Consider the following 16,475-nt stretch of genomic DNA (forward strand, 5'->3'; position numbering starts at 1 on the left):
TGCTCTCTCTTTTTTTTTTTAAGGATTTTATTTATTTGTCAGAGAGAGAGCGAGTGCAGGCAGACAGAATGGCAGGCAGAGGCAGAGGGAGAAGCAGGCTCCCTGCCGAGCAAGGAGCCCGATTCGGGACTCGATCCCAGGATGCTGGGATCATGACCTGAGCCGAAGGCAGCTGCTTAACCAACTGAGCCACCCAGGCATCCCAAGGATTTGCTCTCTTTAACGGACGCAAAGCTAAATATAATTTGGGGACTTCAGCGGCCCAAACCATTCCGGTGGATAACTGGGAAGTGAATGTATTTTGCCAAATAATAAGGAAACTCTTGAAAGTTTCCCACCAGGAGGAGTTTCTGGAACAAGAATGTATTAAACAGTCACAACTGTTCACAGGGGCTTGGGCTCTACAGTGATCTAACCACTGGGTTACATCCTCCCAAGAAGAGAGCCCACGCACAGGCATTATTACCACAGGTACTGAGGAGATGAGAAGAGCCAGGCTCACAGAAGGAAAAGGGCTTGAGCTCCCTCAGCGGGGTGGAGGGCAGTTAGAGGTGGACCGCAGCTCACATCCAAGTGTCCTGCCCCCATCTCTGTCCTCCTACCACCTCAAGCTTTGTCTCGTCCGTTGGGCAGACCAGGACACCCATCTCCTCCCCACCCAATGCCACAGGCCCGCACAGGGTTCCCACACCATCATCTTCTTCATCATGGTCTTCTTCTCGCCTTCCCCTTCCTGGCGTTTCTGGAGGGCGATGACATTCTCCACCTAGGAGGCAGCAGAGGGCAAAACCACAGGGTGAGAGTCACAAGGACCCCTGCCCTCAGGGCTGGCCCGCACATCCCCACCATACAAGGCCAGCCTGTCCCCAGCTGCCAGCCCCCAGCATGGGCTCCAGAGAAATGAGAAACCACGGCGACACTTGGGGTGGGGTACAGATTCGGGAAGGCTGTGGTGGCAGTGGGGGAGGGGTTGGATAATCCCTGAAGGGGGGTATTTGGAGGAGGACCAGATTTCAGGCCCTGCAAAGCACTCCCCCTCTCTGGTCTCCCTCTCTTGGGGGAGAGGAGGCAGGAACTGAGGGGACAGAATCGGTACTGTCACCTCCCGCCGAAATCCCACCATGAGTGATACCTTTCAAGGGCTTTCTATTACCCACTCTTAAGGGCACATTCTAGTCAGGTCAAGGTGTCCCACCAGCTGAGAGAGGGAATACCTTCACTAATGTCCAATTAATCTATGCGTTCTCATCATCTTAGGGCAGAAGAACAAAACTCATGAAATAGATAAACTAACTTCATCCAGGGAAGAAAGCAAAAGCAAGTGAACCCAACGGGCAGTGTGGTGGGTGCGAGAGGCCACACGTTCTTGGCCATCGCAATCAAGAGGACAGAGAGCCCTTGAATCGGGGCTCATCTTAGGGCCTGCTTAGATCAACAGAAGGCCATGAAGTGATGATGTGCCAATTCCTGGCCTAGCCCTTCAGGGAACTGGCTGCCTTTTCCTTCTGGGACCCAGCCACCATGCCACAAGGAAGCTGGGCTAGATATGGGACGATGATGCCATGTGGAAGGCGAGGGTCATCTTGGACATTCCAGCCCCTGCTCCCGGGTAACCTCAGGCTATAGCACAGAGAGCAGAAGAGCCACCTCACTGAGCCCAGACAGTTTTGGAATTGTCACACAATCCAGCAAGTCCATTTAGCTGAAGAAAACAAAGCACTCATTCTAAAAGGTGTGGGCTCTACCATTGACTGCAGCATTATTCACACCAGTCAAGATACAGAAGCAACCTGAGTGTCCACTGATAGATGAGTGGATAGAGAAGGTATGTGAGATCTGCACACATACACACACACACAGAGGAATATAACATGGCCATAAAAAAGAATGAGATCTTGCCCCTTACAACCACATGGATAGGCCTAGAGGATATAATGCTAAGTGAAATCAGTTAGACAGAGAAAGACAAATACCATACAATTTCACCTACATGTGGGACATGAAAAACAAAACAAATGAACAAACAAAACAGATTCATAGGTACAGAAAATGTTCTCGTGGTTGCCAAAGAGAACGGGAGATGGGGCAGGGCTGGGCAAAACAGGAGAAGGGAATTAAAAGGTACAAACATCCCATTATAAAACAATTAGGACACAAGGATGCAATGTACAGCATAGGGAATATAGTTAATAATATTTTAACAGCTTTGTATGGTGACAGATGGTAGCTAGATTTATCCTGGTGATCTCTCGTTCCTCTATTTAAATGCTGAATCACTATGTGGTACACCTGAAACGAACATAATACTATATTCACTTACAATATTGTATATGCTTCAGTTAAAAATAAATAAAAATTAAAATTTTTCAAAAATTTCAGGATCAGGAGAAATTGGGCCCCTTAGTCCTTATTCCCCCAGCAGAGTGAACTTTTAGACCACTAAGTTTTGGGGTGGTTTGCTAAATAACTACTGATAACTTAAACTGCCAAAGTGATGATAGAGGGATAGCTAATAGACTGAATAGTCATGGGAGACCTCTCAGAAGAGCCAATGTTTGGGTTGAGTCCTGAATGACAACAAAGAGGTAACCATTAAAAAAAGGGTGGGGGGAGGTAACCATGTAAAGAACTAGAGGAAATTCTGCCTATTTCCCCAATCTAGACTGTTACTTCACTGTTATATCTCTAGTACCTGAAACAATGCCTTGCACATAGTAGGGACTCAACAAAATGAGTTGAATAACTCTAGTAATAAACTCTATTTGTTGCAGGCACTGTGCTCAGTGTTGTGCATACATTAACACAGGCCTCCACTTCAACTTTATTACACCCATTTTGTAGCTGCAAAGAAACTTACTGGCAGAAAAGACAAGTGCAAAGGCCCTGGGGCAGGAATGAGTATGCCATGTGTGAGAAACCGAGAAAGGCCAGTGTGGCAAGAGCAAGGTAGACAACCAAAGGAAAGCCATGGGATGAGGATGGATTTTCCTAAAATGCCAGACCTCTTATATTAGTCCTGGCACCCTGTCCCCATGCCCCACCCTGGGGCACTCCAGGGACTGGAGTTTGCCTCTGAAGCAGCCTGAGGGCAGAGCCTCCCTCCCGCAGGGCAGGCCCTGGGTGGATCCCACCTCTGGGCTCCATCCACCAGCCAGTCTCCCTGACTATGGGTGTGTTCACACTCACATCCACCAGCCTGTCCAGTCTGCCCCCACTGGCCTTCACCAAGTCATATGGGTGTTGGCTTTCTCTGGCCTCCTGACCCAAGACCTGGGCTGGGACTGTGTCCTGAAAAGGGGCATTTCTAACCTTTCTTCCCCTTTTAGAGATCCTCTCACAATTGATTCAGTTGCTTAAAAAACCTTTGTTGAGCACCTATAATGTTCCAGGCACCATTCTAGATGCTGGGAATAGAGCTGAGAGTAAGACAGACCAAAATTCCTGGTTCAGGGGGCACCTAGGTGGCTCAGTTGGTTAAGCGTCTGCCTTTGGCTCAGGTCAGGATCTCGGGGTCCTGGGATCAAGGCCAACTCAGGCTCTCTACTCAGAGAGGAGTCTGCTTCTCCCTCTCCTTCTATCTGCTCCTCTCCCCCCACTCGTGTGTGTTCCCCTCTCTCTAAAAAAAAAATCCTTGATTTATGGAGGATACATTCCAGTGTGAGAGGCTAACAAAAACCAAGGTGAACTAGTAAAGCACAGTGTATACCAGATGGTGGCGAATCCCATGGAGAAGAGCCGGGCAGAGAAACAGGAACCACTGGGGCTGCAGAGTGGAGGAGGAGGAGGGGGAAGGGGTACCCCAGGAAAGTCCACTGGGACTTGGACAGGAAGCCTACCAGAGCCATCTTGTTGTCATCATCTCTCTTCCCTGGCACCTTCACCAGGCATGAGGTCACTTCATCGAAGATTCCTGAATGTCACAGTTTCAATGAGGAGACAAGAGGGAAGGTAAAGATCTGGCACCACTGCCCTGTCTCCCCTCCCCCACTGGCCCCCTCCAATCCTTATGCCCCTAGCTGCCAGACTGAGCTACCTTCCTCAAATGCCTTCAGTGGCACCTCATTCCACTGAGCATAAAGCCACCATCCTTGTCAGCGCCGTCAAGTCCCTGCCTGATCTGGGACCGCTGCCCACCTCCCCAGCCTGTCTCCTGCTGCTCTCCTCTCGCTCGCCATGCTCTGGCCTCAGCCCTCCTTCCGGGCCAGGACAACCTTCTCCCTCAGGGCCTTTGCACAGGTGGTCTCCTCTACCTGGACGCTTCCACTACCACACCCCATTGCCCAGCTAGGGCTCCCTTCCTTCAAATTTCTGCCTGTCTGCCACTGCTTGGAGAGGCCTCCCTGACCTTCAGGGTTAAAGAGCTGCTACCACAACATATAATTAAACTCTGATTTATAATAGTAAATATCTGTTTTGTCAGCCCTGGATTTCCTCATCTTTCTTTCTGGTGAAAGAGGCCCTTCTTCTCTGTGGGCTACCCTTTCCCTGGATCTAGAGAAGCTGGATTATGCAAGCACACACATCACCTCTTCTTCAGGTAGGGGTGGGACTGGAACCCAGGTTTGACCAATAAAAGCATCCCATGCCCCCCACCACACTGAACAGGGCTGATAGAGCCCCTTATTAAAGAGACTGAGGGGAACCCAAAAGAAAATAGGTCTCTTTCCTTCTGAGGGACCATCTCGGCCACTGGGGCTTCGGGAGGATGGAGCCAATAGGGAAAAGCAGAGACACCAATAGTTGTGAACATCGCTTGCTTCAAGATCTCGTCTCCTAGGTTCCCTTTTCCACTAAAAGATACAAGCCTCCTCGGAGAAATGGCTGAGTCTGGGATTTGGGCAAGAACATACAGAATGAGCCCGAAACATCTGGTAGCAGAAAACAAGAGAGCTCCAAGAATGATGGGGACATGTCAACGGGACGTGAAAGCTCGCTTAAAGGGGATCCCACTGGCCAAACTGGGGACGATTTGAGGATCACGATAAACAGCAGTAGCGACAGATTACAGTTCCTTGAATGACCTAAGGAATCATGAGTCTGTACTAATATAAACAAGTACACAAATAGCTGAAAGTTTGATGGGAAATGGGATGTTTACATAGTCTCCGCGTACCTCTCCACACAACATCTATTACAAACATCGGGTAGTGCCACAAGCGTCTACCGGGGACAGTCAGGGTATCCATCTTACAAAGCACAGACCAGCCCCTCCACACCCACATCCATGCCGCAAAGAATTATCCGACACAAAACATCAGGAGCACCAAGGTTGAGAAAGCCTAGCCCCAGGAGACCGGGTATTGAATGGGAAAGGTCACAGGGGACACTTCTGGGCTGCTGGGAAAGATCTCAGTCTTGTTCTCTGCATGGTTACCAACTTGCATACATATGTAAATACTCATGGAGCTGTATTTGAGATTCTTAGTACACTTTACATATTCTACTGATATAGGGTCTGTTCCCTGAAAACATTTTGTCTTTACAAATGCAAATGGACAAGGGATGCCTGGGTGGCTCAGCTGGTTGAGCGTTGACTCTTGGTTTCTCCTCACCTCCCATAATGACCTCAGGGTTGTGGGATGACCTCCCACTCAGGCTCCAAGCTCAGGGGCGGAGTCTGCTTGTCCCTCTCGCTCTGCTCCTTGCCCTGCTTATTCTCTCTCTCTCAAATAAATAAAATCTTTAAAAAATGCAAATGGACAGAATGTTCCTATTAAAAAGCAAAGATTGGGGGCACCTAGCTGCAATCAGAAGAGCAGGTGACTCTTGATCTCAGGGTCAAATCGAGCCCCATATGGAGTATAGAGATTACTTAACTAAATAAAACTATTTTTTTAAAGATTTTATTTACTTATTTGACAGAGAGAGAGAGAGAGTGAGAGAGAAAGCAGGAGTTGGGGGAGGGTCAGAAAGAGAAACAGACTCCCTGCTGAGCAGGAATCCTGATGTAGGACTCCAACCTGGGACTCTGAGATCATGGCCTGAGGGAGAGGCAGATGCTTAACTGACTGAGCCACCCAGGCACCCAGTAAATAAAGATTAAAAAAAGAAAGAAAAAAAAAAAGCAAATATTGACCCTAAATAGCCAAAATAATATATTTTTAAAGGCCTTTATTTATTTCTTTGTCAGAAATCACCAGTAGGCAGAGAGGCAGGCAGAGAGAGAGGGGAAAGCAGGCTCCCCACTGAGCAGAGAGCCCGATTTGGGGTTCAATCCCAGGACCCTGAGACCATGACCTAAGCCAAAGGCAGAGGCTTAACCCACTGAGCCACCCAGGCGCTCCTAGCCAAAATAATCTTGAAAAAACAAACAAAGTTAGGGGACTCACATCATACTTCCTGATTTCAAAACTTACTGCAAAGCTATAGTAATCAAGACAGTGTGGTCTTGGCATTAGGGCAGACATATAGACCAATGGAATAAAATAGAAAGCCCAGAGATGAATGTAGTCAACTGATTTTTGACAAGGGTGCCAAGAGCATTCAGTGGGAAAATGATGGCCTTTTCAACAAATGGTTCTGGGAAGACTGGATTTCCACATGTAAAGGAATGAAGCTGGATCCCCACCTCACACTATATATGAAAACTGCCTCAAAGACAAAGATTAAAGGCTAAAACTGTAAAACCTTTCAAAGCAAGCATAGGAGGAAACCTTCATGACATTGGATATGACAATAATTTCATGAATACAACACCAAAAGACCAAGACAATAAAGGAAAAAATAAACCAGACTTCATCAAAATTGCACATTTTTGTGTGTCAAACAACACTACCAGGGTACCTGGGTGGCTCAGTCAGTTAAGCATCAGACTCTTGATTTCAGCTCGGGTCATGATTACAGGGTTGTGAGCGGCTCAGAATGCAGGGCAGGGTCTGTTTATCCCTCTCCCTCCTCTTCTGACCCCCTACCCTGCTCATGGACATATGCATGCACTCACTCTCAAATAAATAAATAAATAAATCTTTTGGGGGAAAAAAAAAAGAACACTATCCAAGAGAATGAAAAGACAACTCACAGAATAGGAGAGAATATTTGCAAATCTATATCTGATTAAAAAAATTAGTAGCCAGAATATATAAAGAGCTTCTAAAACTCAACAACAAGAAACAACCAACCAAATTTGAAAAGGGGCAAAAGACTTAAACACCCATTTCTCCAAAGATATACAAGCAGCCAATAAGCATATGAAAAGATGCTCAACATCAGTCATCATTAGGGAAATGCAAATCAAAGCCTCGATTTGACACCACTTTACAGCCTTTAGAATGTCTATAATAAAAGTATTTTCAAAGAAAGGAAAATAACAAGTGCTGACAAGGAGAGATTAGTAGTGTAGAAGCTGGAACCCTTGTACATTGCTAGTGGAAATGCAAAATAGTACAGCTGCTCTGGGAAGTGGCTTAGCAATTCCTCAAAAAGCTAAAGACAGAATGACCAGATGATCCAGCAAATCCACTCCTAGGTGTATATCTAAAGGACTTGAAAAGAAGGATTCAAACAGGTACTTGCCCACTGGTGTTTATAATTGCAGCATTAGTCACAAGAGCCAAAAAGTGGAAACAACCCAAGCGTCCATCCAAGGGGAAATGGCCTAAATAAAATGTGGTACAGATCTTGGAATTTTATTCAACCATAAAAAGAAAGTAGTGATTCACGATACAGCATAGATGAATGTAGGGCAAATGAAATAAACCAGACACAAAAGGTCAAATAGTATATGATTTCACTTCCATGATATCTCTAGAGTAGGCAAATTCAGAGAAAGAAATTAGAGTTTAGCAGAGCCTGGAGAGAGAGGGCTGGGGGTTGTTGCTTTATGATATGAGCTTCTATTTTGGGATTGTGAGTTCAAGCTCTATGTGGGGTGGAGAGATCACTTAAAAATAAAATCTTTAAAATTTTTAAATAAATTTAAAGTTTTTAAATAAAATGTTTATGGAAAAATGAGGGTCTATTAATAGCCTCCAAGGCAAAGTGCGGATGCTATTGTCCTCAGAATAATTCTGAGAAGAACTTCAAAGAGGAATTCTCATCCTACCAGATACCTATTGTACCTTTGTAAATACAGATTTACAAAGCCGTGGTATATTTTTAAAAATCACAATATGGTATTGATGCATGAACAAACAAAAATATTTGGAGATATAAATAACTGGGAAAAGATCTTTACAATATCAAAAGTCGGTAAGGGATTAATTTACAGAACTCCTGTGTATCCCAGCTGAGTGAGGGGCAGGCTCCAGACAGGACTTAAGGCTTCACTTAAGTGAGGACAGCAGACACTCAACAGAGGTGAGCTGAGCCTAGAGCCTGCCTGCTCCGTTGGTCAAACTTGAACCTGAGAAGCCAGGTCTGAAATTTAACTGGAAAGAAAGAGGCATACAGTTTGAAAGAAACGCATAGTTAGTTATGTGCCTCATATTTTGGACATAATAATGCATTATGATATGGAGATATTTCAGTCAGGGAAATTGAAGCTTGGGGAGATTAAGCAGCTTGTCCCAAGTAACACAGCAAGCAGAGGCTGAGCGCTGGATTTCTTGTGTTTAATTAATACATTGCATGCTGTCCACTGCATGCTGTTCCTTCCCCCACTTTATGCTGTTCCTTCCCCACTATATGCTGTTCCTTCCTCTTTCCACTCCTCTTCTCTAGCCTCCTTGCCCCATGAGTCTGAATACAAAATTCTTCCCGGGTAGTGCCCTCTCTGGGGCTGTCACCCCTGCTGTACTCACCCTCTGGGATGCTTTGGAAGGCTTTGGTGTCTTCGTTTGTGGTGGCACAGGTGGGGAACCCCAGCGGGAACTGACCTGTCTCAGTGGTGACCATCTCGCCCCAGCTCCCCAGATTCTCATCCAAGGGTATGGTGTGGATGCTGTTGCCCTCAGAGTAATCCTGCTGGCTGCTCAGTGTCAGGGTGGAGGTGTCACTGAAGATGAGGCTGGAGCCCAGGCTGACAGTCTCATTGGAGCCCAGGAGCAGGGTCATGCACGAGGGTGGAGAAAGGGTGGGGTTGGGTCCATGGGTGCTGGAGTGCAGGCTGATACCGTCATTGGGGCCAGGAATCAGGGTCAAGCATGAGGCCTGAGTGATGGTCATGTTCAAGTCAGACCTGGGATTGCCACTGGAAGCCACGTTGATGGTTTCCTTGGAGCTCGTTTTCCAGGCTGCACCAAAGGTTCCCTTTGCCACAGACCCGGAGATCTTATGTGATACCACAGTGATGGTCTCGTCGACATCTGGGATCAGGGTCCCACTGGAACCTCGAGCTGCATGCAGGTCTGGCTTGGAGGTGTTTCTTGAGCCCACACCAAGTATCTGGTTGGTGTCTGGGTCCAGAGGAGAGTTTGAGGCTGGAATAAGGAGTGCTTTCGAGCCTGGCCTGGAGACACACTGGCCCACAACCAAGGCTTCTCTTGAATAGGGCCTTATAAATGTGTCTGCTTCAGGCCTGGAAGGATTGGAGTTACTCTGACCCAAATCAAAACTCTGGCTTGAGTGGGTGTTGAAGGCCTCCTTAGAATTGGGCCCTGTGTGGCTCCCTGAGCTCAGACCCTGGGTCCCAGTAGAGCTGGGGCTCAGAACGAGGTTTGAGACTAGACTTATGGCCTTCTGGGAGTTAGACCTGGAGACATATTTTGAACTCACGCCCAGGACTTCACCTGAGTGGGAAGTGGTGATCTGGAGGGAGGCGGGACCCACAGCCCAGCTGTCAACAGGCCTGGGGGTGTTACCAGTCACCAGGCCAGGGATCTCCTCTGACACGGGACTCTGACTTGGATTAAGTTCTGGAATAAGGGCTGAGCTAGGATTCGGAGGTGGGCTCATGACAGGAACAAGGCCCATGTCTGAGTGGGGCCCAGAGATGGTACCAGAGCCTACATCTGTGACCTCGGTGATGCTGAGACTAGGTGTCATTTCCAGGTTTTCACGGAGGACCACACTAGCCCCTGGGCTCAGGGCCATGCCCCAGTCTGGCAGTCTCTCAATGCCGCTGCTCCCTTCTCTCCAATAGCCAACTGTTGAGCCCCCTGCAATGCTCCTGGGAGGGAAAAAGGCAAATTCAGCGTGCTTCACCTTCTAAGTCATGCTTAAAACCTTTCCACGGCTCCCCACTATCCTTAGGATGAAAACCCTTGCAGGACTTCCCAGGTCCGTCGTGAGCACACCCAGCCCACCTTTCCAGCTCCATCTACACAGCCCCACCCCTTGAGCTCTGGGTCCCAGCCAGATCCTCATCCCCCCCCCCACCTTGTTTCTCTGACCACACCCTGCCTCCTTCTCAGCATTCTGCCCTTAACCCATGCAATTCTCTTGGCTTGGAACCTCCTCGTGCTGTCCTTTGCCAAGCCCACTCCTCCCAGCAAAATATTCATCCTACTTTATTCCAGTGCCCCATTTCATGATCTAGCCTCTGATAGAGGTAGCAAGAACCATGCTCATCTTAGGTCCCTGGGACATCCCCAGCCTCTAGCACCCAGTGGGAAGTCCATAAATACTAGACCAAGGTAGAAAAGGGCAGGGAGGACCCCCTTTAGGGGTTAGCCAACTTCCAGCCTAAATTTCTAGAATTACTCTGCAGACAGCTGTGGCACTAGATTTTCAAAGCAGCCCCTGGCAGAGCTACCCACTGGCCTTGACAGTTTGCTTATTCTGGGGGAGGCAGGCTACCTGGAAGAGAACCGGGGGGCAGGCCACAAGACCAGAGCCGCCTCACACCAGCAATCCAGCTGCTGGGTGAACTCCCAAACCCTCCCCGCACCCTACCCCACTCCCACACTTGGGCTCCTCTCCCCGTTGGAACCATTGGGACAGCTCACCTGCATTCATGGTGTTCTTAAGCAGGACTGGGCCCCTGGGAGGAGACAGAAGAAGACCGAGACAGCTGAAGTGTGTTTTCTCAGTGATTGCTGAGCAAAGTCTACAGGCCAGGCATGCACATATGCTAAGCAAATCTGCCCTACACACACACACACACACACACACACACACACACACACACACACACACACACACATGAAGTCCTCAAGTTAGATATTAATGCCCCATTATATACTTAAGGAAATAGAGGTCAAGGAAAAGAATGTCACCCACCCTACCAGCACTCAGGGAAGTCAAGACCCTCTCTTTATTGCCTCATACCCACCTAACTCCTCCCCAACTTTTCCCACTGTCTTCAGGACAGTGTCCCTAACTCTCAGCAGGACCTAAAACGGCCTTCTGTGTCTGGTCTTATTGCCCCTTTCACTTCTTACCCCTTCATACTCCCTTCCCCACTCCATGCCACAACCACTCAACGCTTTTGTGTTTCTCCAAAGAGCCAGGCTCCCGGGTTCGGTCTGGGTCTTCCAGGAGTTGGGCACACCCTTCTCCAGACTCCTTCCCTGGCTAGCACCTATGGCTTCTCCCTTCAAATTTCAACTTAAGAGCCTTCCAGTTCCCCTGGAAAGGTGAGGTCCACTTGTAAGTTCCCAGGGTATCTTGTCCACTTCTCCCTTGTTGGCGCATAATAATATCTGGTCTCTCCACTAGGTAGCAAGGTCTCTGAGAGTCTAGCACAGCACCTGGCACACAGAAACTGTTCGGTAAATAAGCTACTTGCTTCCTCTTTTTATGTCTTCTTCATTCACTCATTCATTCGCTAGCTCATTTCATCACTCATTCATTTATTATTCATTCACACACTAACTCATTCACTAACTCATTTACTCATTCTGTAAATTTTGCTCTGCATCTTTATAGCTTGGCTTTGGAAAGACCATAGATTTGGAGTCATATGGCTCTGGATTCCGTCCCAGTTCAACTTCTTACTAGTCTGAGTGAGCCTGGGCAGGAGACTTTCCCCATCTGGCCCTCATCCTGCTCATCTCTAACACAGGAAGAATCAAGCCTGCCATCCATGGTGGTGGTGGTTTCAGTGCCCAACACAAAACACGCAGGCTACCGAAGGTCCTCTCTAAATGAAAGCTACCTTTCCATTACTCTTTGCCAGGCACTGCGGGCAGAGAGGAGTAAGGTGCTCAGAGCCCAGTGAGAGCTGCCTTCATTCCAAGCAAGCAGATCATGAATAGTTTCACATCCTGCCTCAGCCCCAGAGCTGATTGGACCCTGAAGCTAATGGAATTAAAAAATTCAGGACTCCTGGCCTACATACCCCCTTTCCAAGTGCACTATACTTAATTTGTGTTCACAGTTTTGTCTTCTTTGACTTAAAGAAGAGCTAAAAAAAATCTTCCATCTCCAAAAAACCCTGGATCTTCCCTTCATCACCCCTCCCACCTGTGGGTATGCGTGTGTGTGCGCACGTGCATACACACATGCACACACCATAGTTATCAAAGAGAGGCGTTCAACCTGGAAAAATATGCACCAGGTGCAGCCTCTGAGGCCATGTGTTGGATTTTCGAAGGCCTCCATGGTTTGGGCTGTGGAAGAGAACAATCCCCATCCCTCTAACACTCCATCCCTCTAACAGAGCAGGTGTGTAGTACAGGCTCCCGGGCAGAAAGCTACAGCTCTCAACCCTAGCTGACCCTCCCTCTTCCGTGAGAAATGAACAGATCTCCCCCACTTTTCCCCCTCTTCTTTCCCTCATCCTCTTCTTTCATCTTGCAACAAACAGGCAAGGCTTCAGGGCCACCTGCCAGTGACTGGGGCAGCCCAAGTCTCACCCTCCACCAAAGGGACATCGTGCATTGGGAAGAGTGGTGGTTGTTGCCGGGCTTGGGTGGGACACTGCAGAGCCAAAGGAGCTCAGTACTGACTCGGCAGCCACAAGCTACCTACTGGCCTTTGCTTCCCAAGTTCTGGGGCCCCAAATAGGGAGGGCAGAGGAAAGGTATAAAGCAACTAGCTGATCCTATCTAAGACTGAGAGAATCATTGATGGATTCCCATCCTCTCTCCTCCATGAACCCTTCCAGGCCTTGAAAAAGGGTTGCTGGAGCTCTCCAGGGGTGTAACTATCAGTGGATCTTCTAGGTCCTCATGGAGAACACACTTATCAGCTATATGGGCCTGGAACGTGTTAAGTACTTGTAAGTATGCACCCACACATCTGTGTGTGCACACACACATCTGACATCAGGGCACCTTCCCCTATATCAGAACTTCCTATTCTCTTCCATTTCTAGAAACTGGCACTACTATACAATCCAGGAATGATATCATCCTTGACTACTCTCTTTCTCACCAGCTGCATCCAATTTTGGCCAAGTTCAGCCAACTCTGGTTCCAGAAAAGCTCCCAAATATCTCCCCCTGTCTCCATCACCCTTTCCAGACCCTAGAGCAGATCCCATTGCCTAAGACCCCTGTATGTAGGGACTGCTCCCAACACACCATTTTACAAATTGAGCTGCACATATCCGCCTTTAAAATTGCATTCAGCCATGTGGTGCTGACGTAAGGCTAGACATACAGATGAATGGAATAGAACTGAGAGTCCAGAAATAAACGTATGCATCCACGGTCAATTAATTTTTGACAAGGATGCCAATTCCATTCATTGGAGGTGGAATAGTCTCTTCAACAAACGGTGGTAGGACTACCAGGTTTCAATAGGCAAAAAAATGACATTGGACCCCTACCTCACACTATATATAAAAATTAACTCGAAAAGAAATGAAGACCTAAATGTCAAAGTTAAATTATAAAACTCTTAGAAGAAAATATGTGGGTAAATCTTCACAACCTTAGATCTGGTTTCTTGGATGTGACACCAAAAGCACAAGCAACAAAAGAAAAAAAGTAAATTAGGCATCATCAAAATTAAAACACTTGTGCATCAAACGACACCATCAAGAGGTGAAAAGACAACCTGCATAATGAGAGAAAATATTTATAAGTCATATATCTGATGAGCCCAGTAACCAGAATATATAAAGAACTTTATTTTTTTTTTAAAGAGGCTCCATGCCCAGCATGGAGCCCAGCGTGGGTCTTGAAATCACAACCCTGAGATCAAGATCTGAGCTGAGATCAAGAGTCGGCCACTTAACTGACTGAGCCACCCAGACACCCCCAGAATATATAAAGAACTCTTAAAACTCGATAACCAAAAGGCAAGCAATCCATTTTTAAAAATGGGTAAATGAGACTTGAATTCAACACTTTTCCAAAGAAGATATACAAATATTTAACAAGCACACAAAAATATGCTCATCATTAGTCCTTAGGAAGATGCAAATCAAATCCATAATGGAATATTACTTTATACCCACTATAATTTTTATTTTTTTTAAAGATTTTATTTATTTATTCGACAGAGAGAAATCACAAGTAGACGGAGAGGCAGACAGAGAGAGAGAGAGAGGGAAGCAGGCTCCCTGCTGAGCAGAGAGCCCGATGCGGGACTCGATCCCAGGACCCTGAGATCATGACCTGAGCCGAAGGCAGCGGCTTAACCCACTGAGCCACCCAGGCGCCCCCCCACTATAATTTTTAAAATGGAAAATAACAAGGGGCACCTTCTGGCTCAGTCAGCAGAGCATATGATTCTTGATCTCGGGGTCATGAGTTTGAGCCCCACATTGGGCATGGAGATTACTTTTAAAATAAACAAAAAGTTAAAAAAAAAGTTAAAAATTTTTTAATTTAAAATTTAATTTTTAAAAATTAAAAAATTAAGTTTAAAGTTAAAAAAAAGAAAATAACAAGTGTTGACAAGGATACAGAAAATTGACAGCCTCAAACAGTGCTGATAGGAAGGTAAAATAGTTTAGCCTCTGTAAAAACCAGGCTGGTGCTACCTCAAGAAGTTAGGATCCAGCAATTCCACCCCTAGCTATGCACTCAAAAGAATTGGAAATGGATGTTCCAACAAAAACTTGTACCAAAATGTCCACAGTAGCACATTCCCAAGAGCCAAAGTGGGGAAACAACCCACTCATCCGTGAGCTGGCAAATGGATAAATAAGATGCTTATCCATGCAATGGAATATTATTCAGCCATAAAAAAAGAATCACATGCTGATACTCGCTAAGTAAGGACAAACTGAAAATACCATGTGAAGTGAAAGAAGTCAGACATAAAGGCCACATATTGTATGATTCCACTTGTGTGAAATATCTAGAATAATCAAATCTAGAGAGACTAAAAGCAGATTCAGGCAGACAGAAAGAGGTTGCCAGGGACCAAGGAAAGAGAATGGGAAGTGACTGTTTGCTAGGTATGGGCTTACTTTTTGGAGTGACAAAAATGTTTGGGAACTAGATAGTGACGGTGGTTGCACACATTATGAAGGTACTAAATGTCACTAATGGTGAATTTTATGCTACGTACATTATGCCACAATTTTTTTAATGCATGTACCAGGTAACAGGGTATAGACTCACTTTTCCCTGCTCCTCCTTTCCAAATACAACTAAATATCCTGGAAATGATTCAACCGACAACCATAAAAGGACTCTGAAAGATAGGAAGAAGGCAAGGGACTAGCTAGGAACCTCAGGACTGGACAGATGACACGGGGTGCATTCCTTGGGGTTTTCTTTTCATCTCCCGTATATCCAGACTGGGCACCAGAGAGGCCCACAGACACAGATCTGCCAAGAGTATGTGTGTACATACACACATACAAAGGGAAAAAAAAAGCCTGTTCCCTGTGGCCAAAGGACCAGGGTAGGGGAAGCTGAACAAGAGACAGGCCCCCGGTGGGGAGCTCTAATCCCCATTCTATATCTGGGGCAGCAGCAGGCCAATCTACCTGCAGGAGCAGTGTCAGCAGAGCCCTGCCTCTTGGGGCTCTCTACCCAATGGCAAAGAATTTACCAGGTCCCACAGCTCCTGGTCTCCTAGTGACAACAGGTGGCCAAGGGAAGCACCGTCTTGTCCCTGCAGGTGGTACCACTGGGAATGAACAAGAACCCCATCAGGGCCAGAAGAACAAGGCATACTAAGCCTCTTAAAACAACCATTGGAACTATAGTCCATAAAGGCAGGCCAGGACCTACACTCTAAACCTTAACAGGTTGATTGCCAGCTAAAATAGATTTAAGTAGGATCAAAAGTCTCTTAACATAATGTCCAAGATATCAAAGACACAATCAAAAATTACCCACCATACCAAAAACCAGGAAAAAATCTCATCTCGAGAAAAAATACCTAATGCCAACACTGAGATGAATCAGATGCTGGAGTCTGCAAGAATGATTTAAAAGCTGTCATTATAAAAATGCTTCACCAGGCAACTACCAATCCTCCTGAAACAAATGAAAGACTAGAAAATTTTAGCCAAGAAATTGAAGTTATGAAAAATACAATAACTGAAATGAAAATAGAAGTTATTTTAAAGACACAACTGAAAAAATTTTAAATTACTAGGTGAGCTCAATAATAGAGTGGAGGGGCAGAGGACAGAATCAGTGAAATTGAAGACAGCAATAAAATTTACTTAATCTGAGCAAGAGAGAGAATGGACTAAAAAATAGGAAAAGAACCTCAGGGACCTGTGGTGCAAAACAAAATATCTAA

General features: G+C 46.4%; 1 protein-coding gene across 8 annotated transcripts in view; it reads right to left on the reverse strand.

The window, feature by feature from the left end:
- Positions 1 to 16,475, reverse strand: part of MROH7 (maestro heat like repeat family member 7) — a 51,661-nt gene that overhangs the window by 32,716 nt on the left and 2,470 nt on the right. For 6 of the 8 annotated variants that reach the window (XM_047723909.1, XM_047723914.1, XM_047723915.1 and 3 more), the window contains exons 2-5: positions 10,824 to 10,858; positions 8,739 to 10,045; positions 3,837 to 3,910; positions 692 to 766 (exon numbers count right to left, since the gene is read on the reverse strand). In XM_047723909.1, the coding sequence (XP_047579865.1) occupies positions 692 to 766; positions 3,837 to 3,910; positions 8,739 to 9,969 (1,380 nt within the window). In that variant the 5' untranslated portion in view covers positions 9,970 to 10,045; positions 10,824 to 10,858. Of the gene's footprint in view, positions 1 to 689; positions 767 to 3,836; positions 3,911 to 8,738; positions 10,046 to 10,823; positions 10,859 to 16,475 lie in introns of all 8 variants that reach the window. The other 2 variants (XM_047723912.1, XM_047723910.1) reach the window with 2 other exon arrangements.

This window comes from Lutra lutra, chromosome 4, assembly GCF_902655055.1.
Source record: "Lutra lutra chromosome 4, mLutLut1.2, whole genome shotgun sequence".
In the NCBI taxonomy this organism is placed as follows: domain Eukaryota; kingdom Metazoa; phylum Chordata; class Mammalia; order Carnivora; family Mustelidae; genus Lutra; species Lutra lutra.